The sequence below is a fragment of the Manduca sexta genome, chromosome 25 (genome assembly GCF_014839805.1).
Source record: "Manduca sexta isolate Smith_Timp_Sample1 chromosome 25, JHU_Msex_v1.0, whole genome shotgun sequence".
Lineage (NCBI taxonomy): Eukaryota > Metazoa > Arthropoda > Insecta > Lepidoptera > Sphingidae > Manduca > Manduca sexta.
In genome coordinates this window covers 2,334,735-2,351,420 of record NC_051139.1, presented here as the reverse complement: position 1 = coordinate 2,351,420, position 16,686 = coordinate 2,334,735, and the positions used below count along the sequence as shown (strand labels likewise).

The following is a 16,686-nucleotide window of genomic DNA, read 5'->3' as shown; positions in this document are numbered from 1 at the left end:
ACTCCCACTCAAATCATTCGCTCGCTCGCTCCCATATCTAAAGTGGTTTACGATACGCCCTAAACCCTAATTGGGTAGTTATCTACGAACGCTAACTTGGTTATCTCTGTCCCTAATAACTCACGGATAGTTAAATATTAATAATGGGATGATATTTTAATGGGTTCCAATTTACAAATATATTCAATACGTTTGCATTTATTAATGGTATGGATGACGTAAACATTTGAGAATTTTTACAAGTTCAATTACATCAAATCGATAGATTTATATAGCTTATGTAGGGTGCAGACGTGTTGTGTTGTATGGGAGTCAAAACCCGTACTAAATTAAACTCCAAGGATGGCACTAAGTAAGTATGTATTTCCAATTATTGGTTTGATATTATTTCTGGAATTTTGAGGTAAATGAGGAGAGATTTACGTACACTCCATCTAATACGTTTTTTTTAGACAATGCACACACTCTCACCAGGGAAATAAACAGTGGCTATTCATTGAAACATTATTGCTTGTTCGGTTGTTATAACAAAATAGGTACCGAACTTTGTAAAATTTAATTAGCCATTTTCACTGTTGATTATTCCGTCTTTATTATGTTACTTTAACCTTATTATAAACTACAAAACTATACCTATTTCATATTAAAAAAAATCATAACGTATTTCATCTGTAGGTATATAATTTTTATAAATAAACATAATTATTATTTAAATATTAAATGTATCACTAAATACATTAATGACAACTGCGCATGATCGTGAAACTCGTGAAAGCTTATTTGTGGAAAGAAAAACTGCAGTTTTCTATTGGAGAGAAAATCGGAGCACGGGCACCGCCATAATTGTCATTAATATAAATGTATAAAAGAAAGTTATTTCATGTTGCTTTTTACGTATCCGTGGTAGCAAAGATGCTTGAGATAACAGGTTAGATGATGTCGAGGTATATGAGTAACATGATTTGTAAATTCTGTTACTGCGTGGTTGTGACGAAATTTAGAAATATAAAATATGATGTTTATAGATAAAAAAAGATATACTCAATTATTATAATTTTTTGTGTAATTAATATCATTACAAGAAAATAGCATATAATTTATTGATAACATATAACTCTTCCCAGTTTCCTACAATAAATATATGTAGTAGATACCTCCCTACGTTTTATATTTTATTTTAATAGCAAATAGCATAACAATGTACAGGAAAATATTGTATCTTCATTCATCTTACAACCGTATCTGATTCTTTATGAGTCAACAAAACATGCAGATGTGACTAACGATGGATTCCCAAAATTGATTTGTTATTTCGATTTCCTTATTGCGTATAGTCGATTTTTATATAAAACCTATTAAAGAATTGAAGAACCTATTATGTAATTCATAGATTTAGCTACGATTCAGAGATTCAAGATAATAGCGGCTACATTTAATTTATTACTGACGCACGTTTAGGGTTCATGATTTCAACAAAAAATATATTAAACTGTCAAAACTATTAAGGTGCAATTCCGAATCAACCGCAGCGAGAAACTACAGCGGCGCGAATAAGTGATGCGTAAATTTGTTTTTATAGAGGAAAATCAATAATACACTATCCCGGCTCCACTAAGAAGACAAGACAAAATATATAATTTTCTTGGTATATCATGCTTCATGTGCTGCGTAAAGCCTTTCTGTAAGTATTCACAAGAGATGCCAACTATTCTATACACACATCACGCTTTTATACCCAAAGAGATAGACAGAGGTGCAACCAGGGCACCTACTTTTTGCCAAATATGTTCCATCCCATGATAGGAAGGCGAGCCTATCATTCTATCAGACATAAATTCTTCTACAAAGGCTATATCAAATATATTCTATATCAAACCTCGGAATGGCCATCTTCGGTACACTGCCTAGACATCGTCGCGAAGGGTGAAATTTTCCATAAGGGAATCCGACATAGTTTATAGGTACAATAATATACATGAATGCAGTCCGCAAATCGTTCCAATGATTATTAAATATTACATCAATTACGAAAGGAAAAGCGGCAGGAATCGGATTATACACCCTTCGCCACTGCTAGAAACCTTTATTTGCAATTAAATTCCTACTTATTATACGTAAAGTGAATCACAAAGCTTTTCATTGTACCGGTAACCGCATCTGACGTGAATACCATTAGTCATACAAATGTATCGAACAAAAAATCAATTAGTTCGTGATACAGTTTTTTAATGATTAAAAAACAACTTCGTGCGTTTTGTTTTGGAGTTACGAACAGATGGTATTAAAATATGCAAATGTTTATGAATAATAAATGATTACGTAGAAGAAACGGTAAGCCCACTGTTATATCTCGTGTAGCGATGACAAAAACTACAAAACTTATTATAATAAGAACATCTATAGGTGCAATCTCTCACTTCTCGACAACTTATTATTAACCCCATACAAGATTGATTAATATTATATTTTAAAGCATCGAATACCTTTACTATTTTAATAAAAAATACTATAACAAGGTGTGAGTTGTTAAAATAAAGAAAAAACAATGATTAAATACCTCACTGACCTCCAAATCCCGGAACACGTCCCTTATATCAGGTTTCCTGGCCCGGGAGGCGGCCCGCTTCCTCCTCACGGTTCTGTTGAGCCTCCTGACCCTCCGACGGACCGCGGCCGCCTGCTCCCTCGGGAGAGGGCGGACCGCCTCACCCAGCTGGGCCTCGGTGACCTCCAGCCCGGCCTGGAACGGCGCCGCCAGCGAACCCAACCCCGCTGCTTGTAGCCATTCTGTTTCTAGCTCGCCTTCTGTATAGACAAAGGAAACGTCTAGTTAATTGCTGAACCAATTTTGATTAAGTTGTCGACAAAAGGTAACACAAAATTGTGGTGAATTTATGAAATATATTATGAACTCTAATTGAGTTGTAAAAAATATGGTCAACAATATTTGACTTTCAAGTAACACATCATTCGTCTTAAAAAAAAACATGAAAACTTTGTCTTTGTCATTGACCGTATATTTAACAAAATGCAACCATTTCGTGTAATCGTATATATGAATACAAAATTACGCGGAAATATTGTCAAAAACCTGAAAAACAGCTTTACGGCAGCATTTTCGCGGAATAAACAAGATTATTGCTACTGCCCTTTAGACAGATCGGACGGTTTGAGTTGGGCTGAGTCCTTATACCTTTGCACCAAAACCCATTTTGCCCTCTGGGAAATACAAGCCAACGTTAACTAGATTTCACCTTTTCAGATATTACCAAGGGCATCCACATTTACCACTTCAAGCTTTGCCAGCAGTATTTACAAACAAAAGCATGAAAATATCCGCATAGACTTCAGATGATTTCGTCCTTACAAATCAGCGGATGCATTAAAATTTTTTGTCCAAACATCATCCGCAATGTTTTTATAACAACCACCGCATGACTTCATAACATTGTTTTTTATTTGAACTTCAATTGGATTCAAAAAAACGAAGGTCAAAAAACTCATACAATACGATAGTTCAGCTAAGTCTGTTATTTTAAACTTCTCATAAGTCATGTAGAAATGACTAAGATTTTGAGTTTAGCTGCCAGGTGTTAAGTTTTTATCTCAACATATGTTTAGTTTGTTTAATAATAGTCTTGTGACAATGTTTTACACACGTCACTGCAAAAAAACGAGCGGATATAGCGGAGCGCAGCACAGAGATTTATTTACTGTCAATCTATTAGCGTCATTGACATCATTGAAATAATATTCAAAATCCATTAACACAACAATAAATTGCATTACATTATTAATTGATTTTCAATATTATTTCAATGAAGACAATGTCGATAATAGTTTGACAATAAAACATACTCTGCGCAGTGCTCCGCCATATATGCGCGGCTCTTATGCGATTTTTTCATTGCATCCACGTCGTGCCGTATTCTGTGTATTTTTAATTCGCGCTTTTAAACTAAATAAATTTAGACAAAAAACGATTGCATGCTATCTGTATAAAGTATTGACTCAAATAATTTTACGTTCATGACATTCGGTTAACTATTTTCCGCCCCCATCCAAATTGAAGGCAAAATAGACAGCGGAACTTGTTATCTACCTAATTTAGTGAAATACGGGTGTCCTTTCTAAACCGTCCTTAGAGATAATGTAAACAAGGCCTAAAATTTCATAGTTACTGTTCTTTCCAAAACCGTCCTTAGAGATAAGGTCAATAAGACCTAAAATTACTGTTTATTTAGGTTCAAAAACATATTCGTTTATACCAAAATCGACGAGAATCCATCGCATGCATCGTTGTAATCTTCAAGCCTTTCAACGTCCACTGCTGATCGGACTCCGCTAAAGATTTCCAGACCGACTCAGAAGTGAACTGGATCCAATGAGATCCTTCCTTTACCACATTGTCCACCGGGCAATGTATAACTAAGTAATTACAAAGCGTTGCTCAAGATATGCATGACTAGTTAAATCTGGTATATTTATTGTCCCAATTATTGTAGTATTTTACTATTTTCTTTTTTATCTCTTTTGTTATTTTGTCTTTTTGTCGTCATAGGGTTATAGAGCATGCTTTAGAAGGACGTCTTTTAACAAAAACAGAATATGTATATTGGATTCGGTCACTTTAGTGCTAAGGGTGCGATATGTTACCCCCTTATTCATAAACGTTTTTTATCTAAGGACGAAGTAAAGCTGTGATAACAAGCTTGTTTCTTAGTGCCCAACGGCACTGAGAAACAGACATAGGGCCGTTGTGATTGGCCATTATTGTTGCATCTCAATATTAGCCAATCACAACGGCCCTATGTCTACGCACTGAGAAGACTGACCATGCCGTCAGCACTGAGAAACAGACTTGTTATCACAGCTTTACTCCGTCGTTAGATAAAAAACGTCTATGAATAAGGGGGTTAGTAGTTACTAATTTTTTGTAAAGGCTTATGTCAAGACCGTTTAAAAGTACTTTCGCCCACACAAGTAGTTTAACTCAAAACCTCAAATTTTTGAACATTTTTGTGTTCTTACCAATATTTCTATTTACATAAAAAAATGACACAAATGGAAGTTAGCTAGTTAGTTAACTAAGACAATTGAAAACGTTTCAATTAAATTTAACGTGTATAAGCAATTTTAAGTTTTGAATTTGTTTAGCTACTGGACTGAATTTGTTTAGTTGGACTGTGCATGAATATTTGTACTATATTTTTATACCCGTATTAAAGTAATATTATTGAACTAATACATATTTAGGTAAGTAGGCTAAGCCTTGGCTCTGGTATTGAGGCCTTGTATCTAATATTGAAACCTCAGCAATATTATTAATATTAAATAATCTAAATAACATGCCCTACAAAGTTTACGCAAAAACAAGGCAAAAAGCAAATGTCAATGTCCCAAGATATTTAATCATTGTCGATATTACCAACAACGGATATTACTTAAGATTAAATTATTTTAAATAATCGTTCTTATTAAATACCTATAATTTTTTAATATTGTCGTTGCATGTTATAAAGAGATAAATATTTCCAGAGACTAGCCGAACTACACCGCTAGGTGTAGTTGTAATCCTGGCTTACGGGTGTTATAATAGCGGGGGTGAGGGTGGGATGCATAGATCTTAACTTTAATAGCTTGCTTTATAGGCACCGTTGTAATAGTACGACCACCGCACTGAGGTCTCGGCTTCGAATCCCGGGTCGGGGAGTGTAATCGGCTTTGTTCACTACTATATCATTACTCGGAATACACGCGGCGAAAAGCAGATGCACTATTTGTCCCTATGCCTTTTTTCGCGCGCGCTGTTTTTGAACGTCTGTGTCTCTCTCTATGTGGGTGTGCGTGTGTGTGTATGCGTGTGTGTGTGCGCGCCTCTCTGTGTGTGTGCGTATGTTAACCACCGAATACAAATTATCACATGTAACTCTGGTTCACGTGAACCGCCTCCTCCAAAACAAACAGAATGACAATACATGCTAACAGCGTGGGCACTGACCACTGGCAGGATGCTTATATTTCGCCCGACAACACTAAATTTAGTTCGCTCTGACTCAGCGGTTCACGTTTAACTGTTCTTTGTTTTTATATGTTCGGTGAGTAGATACTTCATAAATAATTTATAAAAATAATATATACCTATCTATTGTCGGTACAAACAGGCCGGCATAATTGTGTCGACTGCCGAGGGGTCATCAAATCATCATCATCAATCATCTCTCGCTAGACAATATTCTATTCGACTCCATTGCACTTGCCATCAGATGCAGTGGAGTGATGTTGACGTACACGTTTAAAAAAAATAATAACATTTTTGATTAATCACATTACAATTCTAACACAAACAACATGCCACGGTCCACTCGGACCTAATATTATTTTTACACAACTTCAAACCATTTTTAGTTACAATTCTTAGCTGGAATATGTTAAAAAGTTACCAAACAACTGTATTTATTGGTATTTTAGGAATATATGTAAAAAAAAAGCGTACAACGTCGTTTAAAATAGTGTCTGACATATAAAGACGTTTATTTTGCGAAACGGTTACTGCAAATGCAAAATGAATACAAATGTTTCATTAAATCACTCAACTACACTAGTGATGCTACTTGATGAAAAAAGAACTCTCGCAATCATTCTGCTCTCATTAAAGATAATATGTACGGCAAAGGAGAAAAGTCTGACATTCTTTAGACGTATAAGCGTTTCTTTTTTATTATAAGTAATGCAAAAAGGTTTAACGTAAGAAGTACAAAGATTAATCCAGAAAGTATTAGCGTAAGAAGTAGGAAGATGTATATTTCACGGACTTTTTTTATCAAATTTAATCCTTGTTGCAATTAATATTAAGATTACTCTCATATGTGTTTCCGTCTTAAATATGAAAAGTAAAATATTGACATTCAAAGTTTCACATCACAAAAAATCCCTACAAAGAAACCCCCAATTTCCTGTAATTTTTACACTCACTAAAACATAATCTACTCCTTACACCAACAGTAACATAAATAGATATAAACGAACCCCAGCAACCAGTAAACACCTCTAAAAGCATCTCAACTTGAAGAAAATAAAGTACAACACAGAATTTATAACTTCACTTAGCGTAAACAAGCCGCGAATCGCAACCAGCGCCGGCCGCCACGCGAGCAGACGTTGTTTTGGGGTAATTTATACCCGCGTTTGGTTAACTTCTCCCGACATGAGGGTTAACACTCGCTTTAATGTTAACACTTTCGCGCGAACATTATAATTGAACATTCAAGATTATTGAAGCGCATGCGCAGAAGTAGGGAATAGGGATGGATACAAAAATATAATTAATTCACCCAATAATATATAGCATTTTGAAAAAAGAGCGGGTTCTGGCAGTAAACCGATAAAGCAAGGCAGACGGAAAGCGTAAATAAGTAAATGTAGTAAGCAAAATCAGACTTCAAAACCAACACATAAGCATCAAAAACAAACTCAGAAAACACTCACCAACAACATACTTCGCATGGAACCGACACAAAGCACCCATGACACACATTTAATATATAGTTTAATACACAAATTGACCTGTCCTAATAACACCCACTGAATGAACACCAAATATTTTTGTGTACAACTGAAATAAACGTACAATGCATCACACAGGAGAGTTGCCAAGACTATGATAAAGCTGTGCTGACGACTTGTTCGTAGGCGTGCTTTCGTATTGATACGTCACTGGATCTCGTGTTATCGTCGAAAGAATAGCATTGATAAGAGTTAGTCATCGGTAGACAAAACGACGCCTCGAGATTAGCCTAATGCTTGTCGCTATCGGAACAGGATATGCGTTATTGGGAAAAATGAATAATGCTGTGAATTAGATATTTCTTATGCAATAAGGTTTAATATGTCTGCGGTGTGCAATTTTTGGCAACGACGGAAGTAAGGGAATGTGGGAAATAATACCTTAAAATCAAATATGTAAGGAAGAGAAAGGACTAAATAGCATTTGAAAATTAAATGGAATTCACAATTCGAAATACATAAATTCACTAAAAATCCATTAAGCTAGGAAAAATAAAAACACTTTTAACAAAAACTTTTGACAGCTGTCAAAACGAACACTGGCCAACAATGACGTAGAAACACAGTTGGCACTATCGACGTCGAAAAATTAAATGCGGAGTCCCGTGACGTCGACGCGGCGTCGCGACGCACTGCGCGTCCCGACTCCCGACGCTCGCCTGGATGTTGCGCCACGTATTTATAGATCCAATCGAAATTCATCTCCCGTTGGAAAGTGTTATGGCATTTCCGTTTGTGATTAAGAAATGGAGTAAAAAACAAACGTTATCCTGAATATTCGGGACGTCTAAATATTTGTTGCTTTGTAAATTATGTAGTTTTCAGTTATATTTTACTTCCTTGATCACCTGATAGTTACCTATCTTTCGATATGTTAGTTATCACACGAAAACAAGTTAATTAATTTTATCATCGCCTTATTTGCTAAGTGATACATGTAGACATGTTGAAAGGATATTCAAACGAGACGTATCAGTGTTGCTAAGAATAAACAATACATTTTCCTCTTTGCATACCATGCTGTTCGTAGAGCATGTGCAGTATGCGCGTAAAGTTTGTTTTTATTTTATATTTTACCGCAATTACTTATAGTCAAAATCGATTTGAAGTAATGTGAAATTAAAGAAGAAACAGAACTGCTAACAAGAATCTAACACTTTAGTTGTATCATTTTTTCTATCATAATTTTTGAGAAATATACAAATTTAAAGAGATGATTTTATCATAGCTAGGTATGACATAAATGTACTTATGTAATGCGTAACCTAAATAATGGGCACCTGACGTTCAATATATCTCCATGAATATAACTTCAAATAATTCAACCAGAATACAAAAAACCTCTAATGTATTGGCGATTCCACACAAGTTACAAGTATGGCGACGGGGTGCACCCGAGCGTACTGACGTGCAAAATGTCAATCACCATCATAATAAATGACGTGTTGGACGAACTTGACGTGAAAAGCACACCGCCATAATACATTCATGTTAGATTTGGCACAATAAAATCTCATTAAACTTTAAGATTGAAATGACTCAGTCAGCATGCAATTTTTTTTACACAGAGGCACAGCGAAGTAATCTCATTGCACCTGATGGTGTGGAGAGGATTCCAATAGAATGTCGAATGACGAGAGATGATTACCCCCCGATTGTCGATACAATTATGCCGGCCTGATGGAACCGGATATACACAGACTGCTCCCGGAACGCGACACTCACGTGGGCTACTATGGCGGGCTTTAACACCTTGTGTACGGTAGTCGCTATCCGGACAGATATAAATATCCTATTGTATATAAATATATACTCTACCAGCAAATCTGGACATTACCAGCAGCACTGTTAAAGTTGAGAATAATCTCAAATGAATCACATTTCTATAGCTAGATAAAGAAAATATAGCCAAATAGCCAAGCGCATGGCAAATTCACATTTCTATAGGCAAGCTAGATAAAGAAAATATAGCCAAATAGCGAAGCGCATGGCGAAGTATTTGTGTCAACGTACCCCGATCGTCTAGACGAGATATTTTCGTTCCATGCAGTCGAATACATTATTTTTGTAGCGTAGTAAAACGTGACGCGGGTTTCCTATGTGAATGGAATACGATCGAAATTACAAGATATCACGTGTTTTTCATATTAGGCGCCGCGTAGACGCTGTAAGTTTTATAGTCGAAAAACACTATTCGTTGAAATTAAGGGTTTCTGCAGTAGACGTAACGTTATCAAATGACAAATCCAACGCAAATAATTTAAACGTGAATAAAGTGAAAAATAGAGCGAAACACTCGAATGCAATGATTCAAATTTGGAATGTGTGCGTCAACTGAAATGCAATTTTTATTCATATTGCACACTGCATATTAGTAATTTGCCGATTGCTAACTCTTTGTGCTGCTTGTATAGACAAGAAAATATTTTTTTTCTTGTATATGTCATAGTAACTATATTGGGATGGATGTGTAATTAAATTCATGTTAAAAATGCGGACTAACATTCAAAATAAAAAAAACGAAAGCAGACACCTCACGCAAAAGTCATACAAGTAACACATAATTATTTAAAATTAGTTATTAGCTACATATCTTTTAAAACATTCATATAATATTATAAAGACAACTTACCACTTCGGGATCCAAAAATAAAATCCCCAGTATAAAATCGTAATATGACAACCATTTTTATTTATGCACTAATTGGAAGACAACACTACAGCCACTGCGAAAAAAATACTGACTAGGGAACTGTATTTATCCACGAAAACGGAACCCGCATTGATAAGAGATAAAGCGTAAATCATTTACTAACGAGGTTGAAGTCTATAGAAACAAAACAATAGATTAGTGACTGTTTGGATTGTAATTTGTAATAGATTTTATTACAGTTGATAAGAAAATCAAGTTTAAGTCCAATGGCATAAAGTTAACTTTTGCTACTTAAAGATAAAAACTAAATGAGATTAAGCAATCGATTAGATTATTTATATTCTTAATTCAAATGTAAAAAGGTGTAATTATTTGGTTTTTATTTTATTTAGATAGTAAAAACTATTTTGACGCCAATGGCATTATCTACCAATTTAAGGGTAGTTTTATTATAAAACCAAATGATTGGATCTAAATTATTTTAGATAAAGGAAAAAAAGCCGTAATCTATATTGTAATTCATATTATAATATGCAAATTTTCTTATATAAATTGTGTTTCAATTGAACAGGGAACATTCGTCCCTAAAATTCTAAATTCAAAAACTGCAATCTTTCAGACTCTTTTTGAGAACAATCAGAATACGTGCGAATAGACATGTACGAAGAGATGCTACGTAAAAACATGTATAAAGATATTATTATAAAACTACGCATTTTATCATAATCGATAGAAATAAGGGTCAAGATTGAAAAGGTAACCTCCATAGAGGTTGTTGTATTTGTATCTCTACCCAGATTTATCGATAAAAAATAAGGTTATAGATAGTGATATTAAAATAGTTTTATTGTATATTTTTATATCTAATCGGGTGTTTCCGAACGTATCCTGTTTAGATCACCTCATATTACCGTAATTATTTTCTTGTGAAATGATTACTGCATTTGATTAAGATAATGCAAATATTATATTGTACTTTACAAATTAATAAAGAAAATGGATAACAAAATAGGAAGAGAGTAATGTAGTAACTACGTCAAAATATGAAGCTGCTTTAACTTAAATTTTTTCTGTATAAGTATTGGACATGTTCAGCAGTGGACTTCGTGGAGCTGACAATGACGATGATGTGGATATAGTCTTAACCTATATATTACTATTTTTTTTTAATATATTATTTAGAACTTTTTAAGAGGAACAATTCCGTCATGCATTATTGTTGTGTAATTTTAACCATTTACGCAGAGCACGCAACAGAAGCTCTCAAAAGTAATATTTTTCCTCGTTTTAACAACATTTTTCATTGATGCTCCGTTCCTAATGGTCATATCATGATGTCATAAAGTCTTCTTCGATAAATGGGTTATCTAACACTACGATTGTTTTTATTCGAACCAATAGTTCTTGAGATTAGCGCGTTCAAGCAAACAAAATCTTTAGCTTTATATAATAGTATAGATTAATATACTGGATATAGGTGATTGACATTACTATTCACTTAAAATTTTACTATGGGAGGTAGTCAAATCATTAAATGAAAGGAGAATGCCCATTTTTGTATGAGAGTTGGGCTACGCTTGCGTCTGTACAAAACCTTCACAAAACTATGGGGAATATATTCTAATTTGTATACAAATTGAAAACAATTAGATATTCGATGGGAGTTCGGAGTAATCAGAATTTTTATAGCGCGGTTATTTTGAGGTTAAGTATGGACTGCAATAATGTAAGGTAGAAAGTACTTATGTGCCCTATTAAGTTCAATATTGCAGTACCTACTGGTTATTGCTATAAGCGATTAGTGGACGGTCTTTTCACCTAGCTTTAATCGCCCTCATAAGCAACTGATAGGTAATAAAATATCTGATAAGACGAAACTCCAATAGAACTTCTAACATAGTATGGCGGAATATTAGTTTTTTCACGGAGCATACATATGTTACCTGACTTTTTGTGTATATGTTTTTCTGACTTACGACTTATTCTATTACATGGATTACCTAATCTTTATTTCCACCTACCATTATCTCACTCCAATATGGCGTCAACACATATTATAGAATAGATCCAGCTTAGTTTTTATGGCCGGCCATAAGGCAGGCAAGGCATAAGCCTGACGCCAACCCTATTTGGAGGATTCCGATCCCAGGCAACTCATGTTAAAAATACCGAGATAAAATGTTGCTTGGCCTGGAAATCGAACCCAGGAACTCACTTCACAGCCTTATTAGGCTAATAGTTAACTATCATAGGGAAAGAAAAATAAAACCAGAAACACGAAATCCGATGCATATTTTTTTGTAGATGTATATTTTTAATAGAGGTATATATTCTTGGCATCCCAAAGTAAAAAGAAGAATTTGATATAGCTGCAGCACGTTTATATATACTCCTGAAGTGAGTGAATGACTTCTTGCAGCGCTGGTCTGGTCATGTCATGTTGTTGTCTGTGAACCTCTCTATTAGTTGATCTCCAGCAGGCAGCACAAACTCATTCCAGCCTTGAAACCTAAAATATAATGTAGAAGTTGAGTAAACATGTTTGGATTATTATTATTGTTAAACTGTTTTCTTTAACTTTGGCAAAATATTTCCCACATTTCGGGTATATCAATAAAAATCTACATAACTTAAAAACTGGACAGTTCGTCCAAGGAATATACTTGTCTTTGCTGTGGCGCCGCAGAGGTGCAGTCAATACACCGCCGGGATATGCCGCCTCGATTGACTGTCCTGGGTCTAGGCTCTAGACGACATTGTGTTGCTTGCTAAAAGCCTTCTGTCTCAAAATTCGAAACGCACACTATACACGTTGTTTTTTAAAAGAGGATTTTTCGACTCAACATTAAAATACATAAAAAAAACACTCCGATCTTTAGTAAGATAAAATATATTAAAATATTTTAATGATTTAACATTCAAACAAATCTGAAGTGTCAAAATGTCATTAATTTCAGTTGCCAGTGTAATAAAAATCTGTACCCATACATTCATTAATTAAAAATAAAGTCCAGACATGTTTTAGCCCACTATTGTATTTCTGTCAATGCAAATACAAGTCGCTATTTGTTTGTTTTTGGAACAATTAATATTTTCTCTTTTTTTACTAGCTATTTGGAGTTTGGTCATAATTATTAAGTAAAATATATTATTTTATAACAATATATTTGAGATGAATAATATATTTAATACACATATTATAGATTCAAGTACGGGCACATTGAATGTATGTACATAATATTTCCTTTTTTATTCCATTTAAAAAGGGAATTTGTTATGAATTGGTATCAATTCGCCATATTAGCAGTACATTATCCGGTGTTTCATTTGCAACAATTAAATAACTTTTTTTTTCATATCTTTTAAACCCCCATTCGCTTATGACTGAAATAAATACAAATGAAGTAATAATTAAAATGATGATTTTTCGTGAATATTTGGTTAAGACGCATCACTGACGCAAAGATAGCCTGGTTTTGGGCATTGTCCTTTCTGCGTGAATCTTGAAATTGTTTTGTAAAAAGATAATTTTGTAATTGCAATTTTAAACGAACCTCTACCATGTTTTTACTTACTTGTACTAAGCTAAGTTTTTTGTCTTAGAAACAACAAATTCAGTACACGTATCACAGTAGTGATCGATAAACTGCGACACGATAAGAAAATATTAAGAAAACATCTCAATTTTTACGCGATATATTATTGAAACCTCGACGTTCGTACAAAGCTATATTTTGGCGTTCCAAATGCTTCCATCCTCCCATTATAGTACAAAAAAGATGGCTGCACGCTATGCAAATTTATCATTGACCATCAAGCGATTTTCCCGTTGCCTAATGTTGATTAAAGAAAAAATAGTCTAATTTCTAAACCACGTAACACACATTTACAAAATACGTGCTTATTTCAATTCTAACATAAAAAATAGCGTCTGTGTAAATGAATTCACGGAAACGCTTTGGCGCTTCAATAAATGAATTCACACGTAAATACTTCCTCAAATCAAAACTGCCTTTGTTTCATCACAAGATCTTTATTTCTAGAGACTTCGAGAACTCAATTCGTTATATTGTTTAAAAACATATTATTTAGGCAATTGAAAAAGAGATTACTGAGTGTTGAAGAAATGGTTCGGCTTACGAAAAATTGTTTCAAATATACCATATAAAGAAAACTCATGCCAAATAAACACAATATAATTTGGACAAAATTAAGTTTTAAATAACGAAAAATCTAAAATAAAAATACTTACTCAAAGAAAACACCAAGTAATAGATCTTCATGTTTAGTTCCCATTAATATTATAATGGGTGAAAAAGGAGCACTTCGCATAATACGCAGTTAATGTACCACTCAGATACTGATCTGAGGAACGAATGATAGTTAAATGATGTTCGATAACATATCAGTTATTAATATCGGCCGCTCGTGATCTGTTTATCTCCTGAGATATGTGGACTTGTTTTTTGTTTTTCTATTTATAGAAATGTTTGTCCATGAAACAAATTTTAAAGGGACTAAGTTTAGTCAATGATTTGGGTCAGATTTGACCAGATTCATGTTTTATAAGAATGGCTGGTTAGGTTCATCAAAATCTACTTCCTTATAATTTAATAATCAAAAATAAATCTTTGCATAATCATTATGGAACTTTAGGACTTTATGACATAAAAGATATAACTAAATCGTTTGATGATATTGTGTTACATGGTTATTTATTTATTGAATTGTCTTATTTGGAGAAGAATTACAGATTAATTATACAACATTATATTGTAAACAAATTGCTGGCAATAAGTTTCCAGCTATATTTATATAAACCAGGTTACTATACTCTAGAAAGAATTTTGTGTTGTCATTACAAAAATTTGAAATACTGACGAAAATAGGTAACTACACTAAAACTTCGCTGGTTGTAGGTTATATTTTATATCCGCCTGGATAACGACCACCGTACACAAGGTGTTTAAACCCGCCATAGTTACCAACTTAAGTGTGTCACGTTTCGGGATCAGCCTGTGAATATCCGGTTCCAACAGGCCGGCATAATTATGTCGACTGCTGAGGGCTAATCATATCTCCTCAATCGACATTCTATTGGACCACACTCCACTTACCATTAGGTGCAGTGGTGGGTTTGTTGTGTCCATATAAAAAAAATACCAATTCCACTAATCATTTCAAACTAATATCTGTTCCTTTACATTTACAGCGACATACACACATTTAAACCAAAACATTCCAAGCACAAGCCAGCGCAATTACAAAAGGCATTCAGTTTTTACCATACACAGAACCATTATAAATACCCCATCCTCGGAAGGAATTGGAGTGTTCACTGCTAATTACAGTAATTTATGCAGCATTACATATTCAGGAAGCGAGCAACGGGACTGCATAACTGCAAGATATACGTCGATGGTGATATTCGAAGCGGATTCCATTGTGATACGTTACAAAGATATTAACAAGAACGTGTCATTACACTTTATGGTTGAAAACAAAAGAATAGTGTTTTGAATTTGAAAATGCATATATATGTTAACAAATAAGGAAAAAGAATTAGGTGGCGTTCAAGTATTACGTAGGCAGAATTTAAATATTTTTTTCTCCCAGTATTCTTGTCAGCAAAAGTTTGCAAAATTGTTTCGTCTGCTATGTTTTCTGCTGAACATTTTTGGACGTCCAAACACAAAATTAAAAAAAAAATCTTTCCTCGCCTTTTTTGAACTACATTGCCATTAAAAAGAAAGTAAGGATCCATTAAGTTAAGTAGATGTGAGTGTAGCTAATGCTCTGATTGCTTAAAACTATGCCACCCATTAACCCCAATAGAATGTTCCCGCTAAAGTGGCCCATACGTATGTCCACCAGAATCAAGCGGGCCGATCTTTGATTCTCGATTCTAGGCGAGTACACATGCACTTAACACACTATCCCCGTTCGAGTGGGCGAATATATTTGGCCGCGATTGTAACGGTATGTCCTCGTATTGTTCCGTATTTAGTGTTACCATTATTTTGCAAGACAGTGTACTTTGTCAACGGAACTGCCCTATCTATCGTATGTTTCTAATCAATAAAAAAACAAGCGAAATTGACATCTATTTTTAAACAAGGAAAACCTAAATTTGATCTACGCTTAAGGACTCTGTCATGCCACATTCTATATTATTTCCACTTTTAACTTAAAGCACATGCTGGGAACTTAACGCATTTATTAAAAATCCTCCAAACATCGATTTGATGCTAATTTTTAAATTTAAATATCGAACGCGCCTTCGGAATTCAAAAAATTAGGCATCTATTTCTGTCAAACAATACAAACATGTCAAAGCGTTTCAATTCGTGTTTATCATAATATCTTCGAACCTTTTCGAACGATCTCAAGGAGTTGGATGCGTTTCGAATACACAGAGCGAGAATAAAGACGACAGTACACGGGACACGACTATGCTGTACACGTAC

General features: G+C 34.3%; 1 protein-coding gene across 9 annotated transcripts in view; it reads right to left on the bottom strand.

Moving 5' to 3' along the window:
* Positions 1-16,686, bottom strand: part of LOC115440763 (rho GTPase-activating protein conundrum) — a 123,482-nt gene that overhangs the window by 28,215 nt on the left and 78,581 nt on the right. For 5 of the 9 annotated variants that reach the window (XM_030165204.2, XM_030165203.2, XM_030165201.2 and 2 more), the window contains one exon: positions 2,558-2,805. In XM_030165204.2, the coding sequence (XP_030021064.2) occupies positions 2,558-2,805 (248 nt within the window). Of the gene's footprint in view, positions 1-2,557; positions 2,806-7,488; positions 7,735-10,198; positions 10,294-14,471; positions 14,583-16,686 lie in introns of those variants that run through there. The other 4 variants (XM_030165207.2, XM_037442611.1, XM_030165206.2 and 1 more) reach the window with 4 other exon arrangements.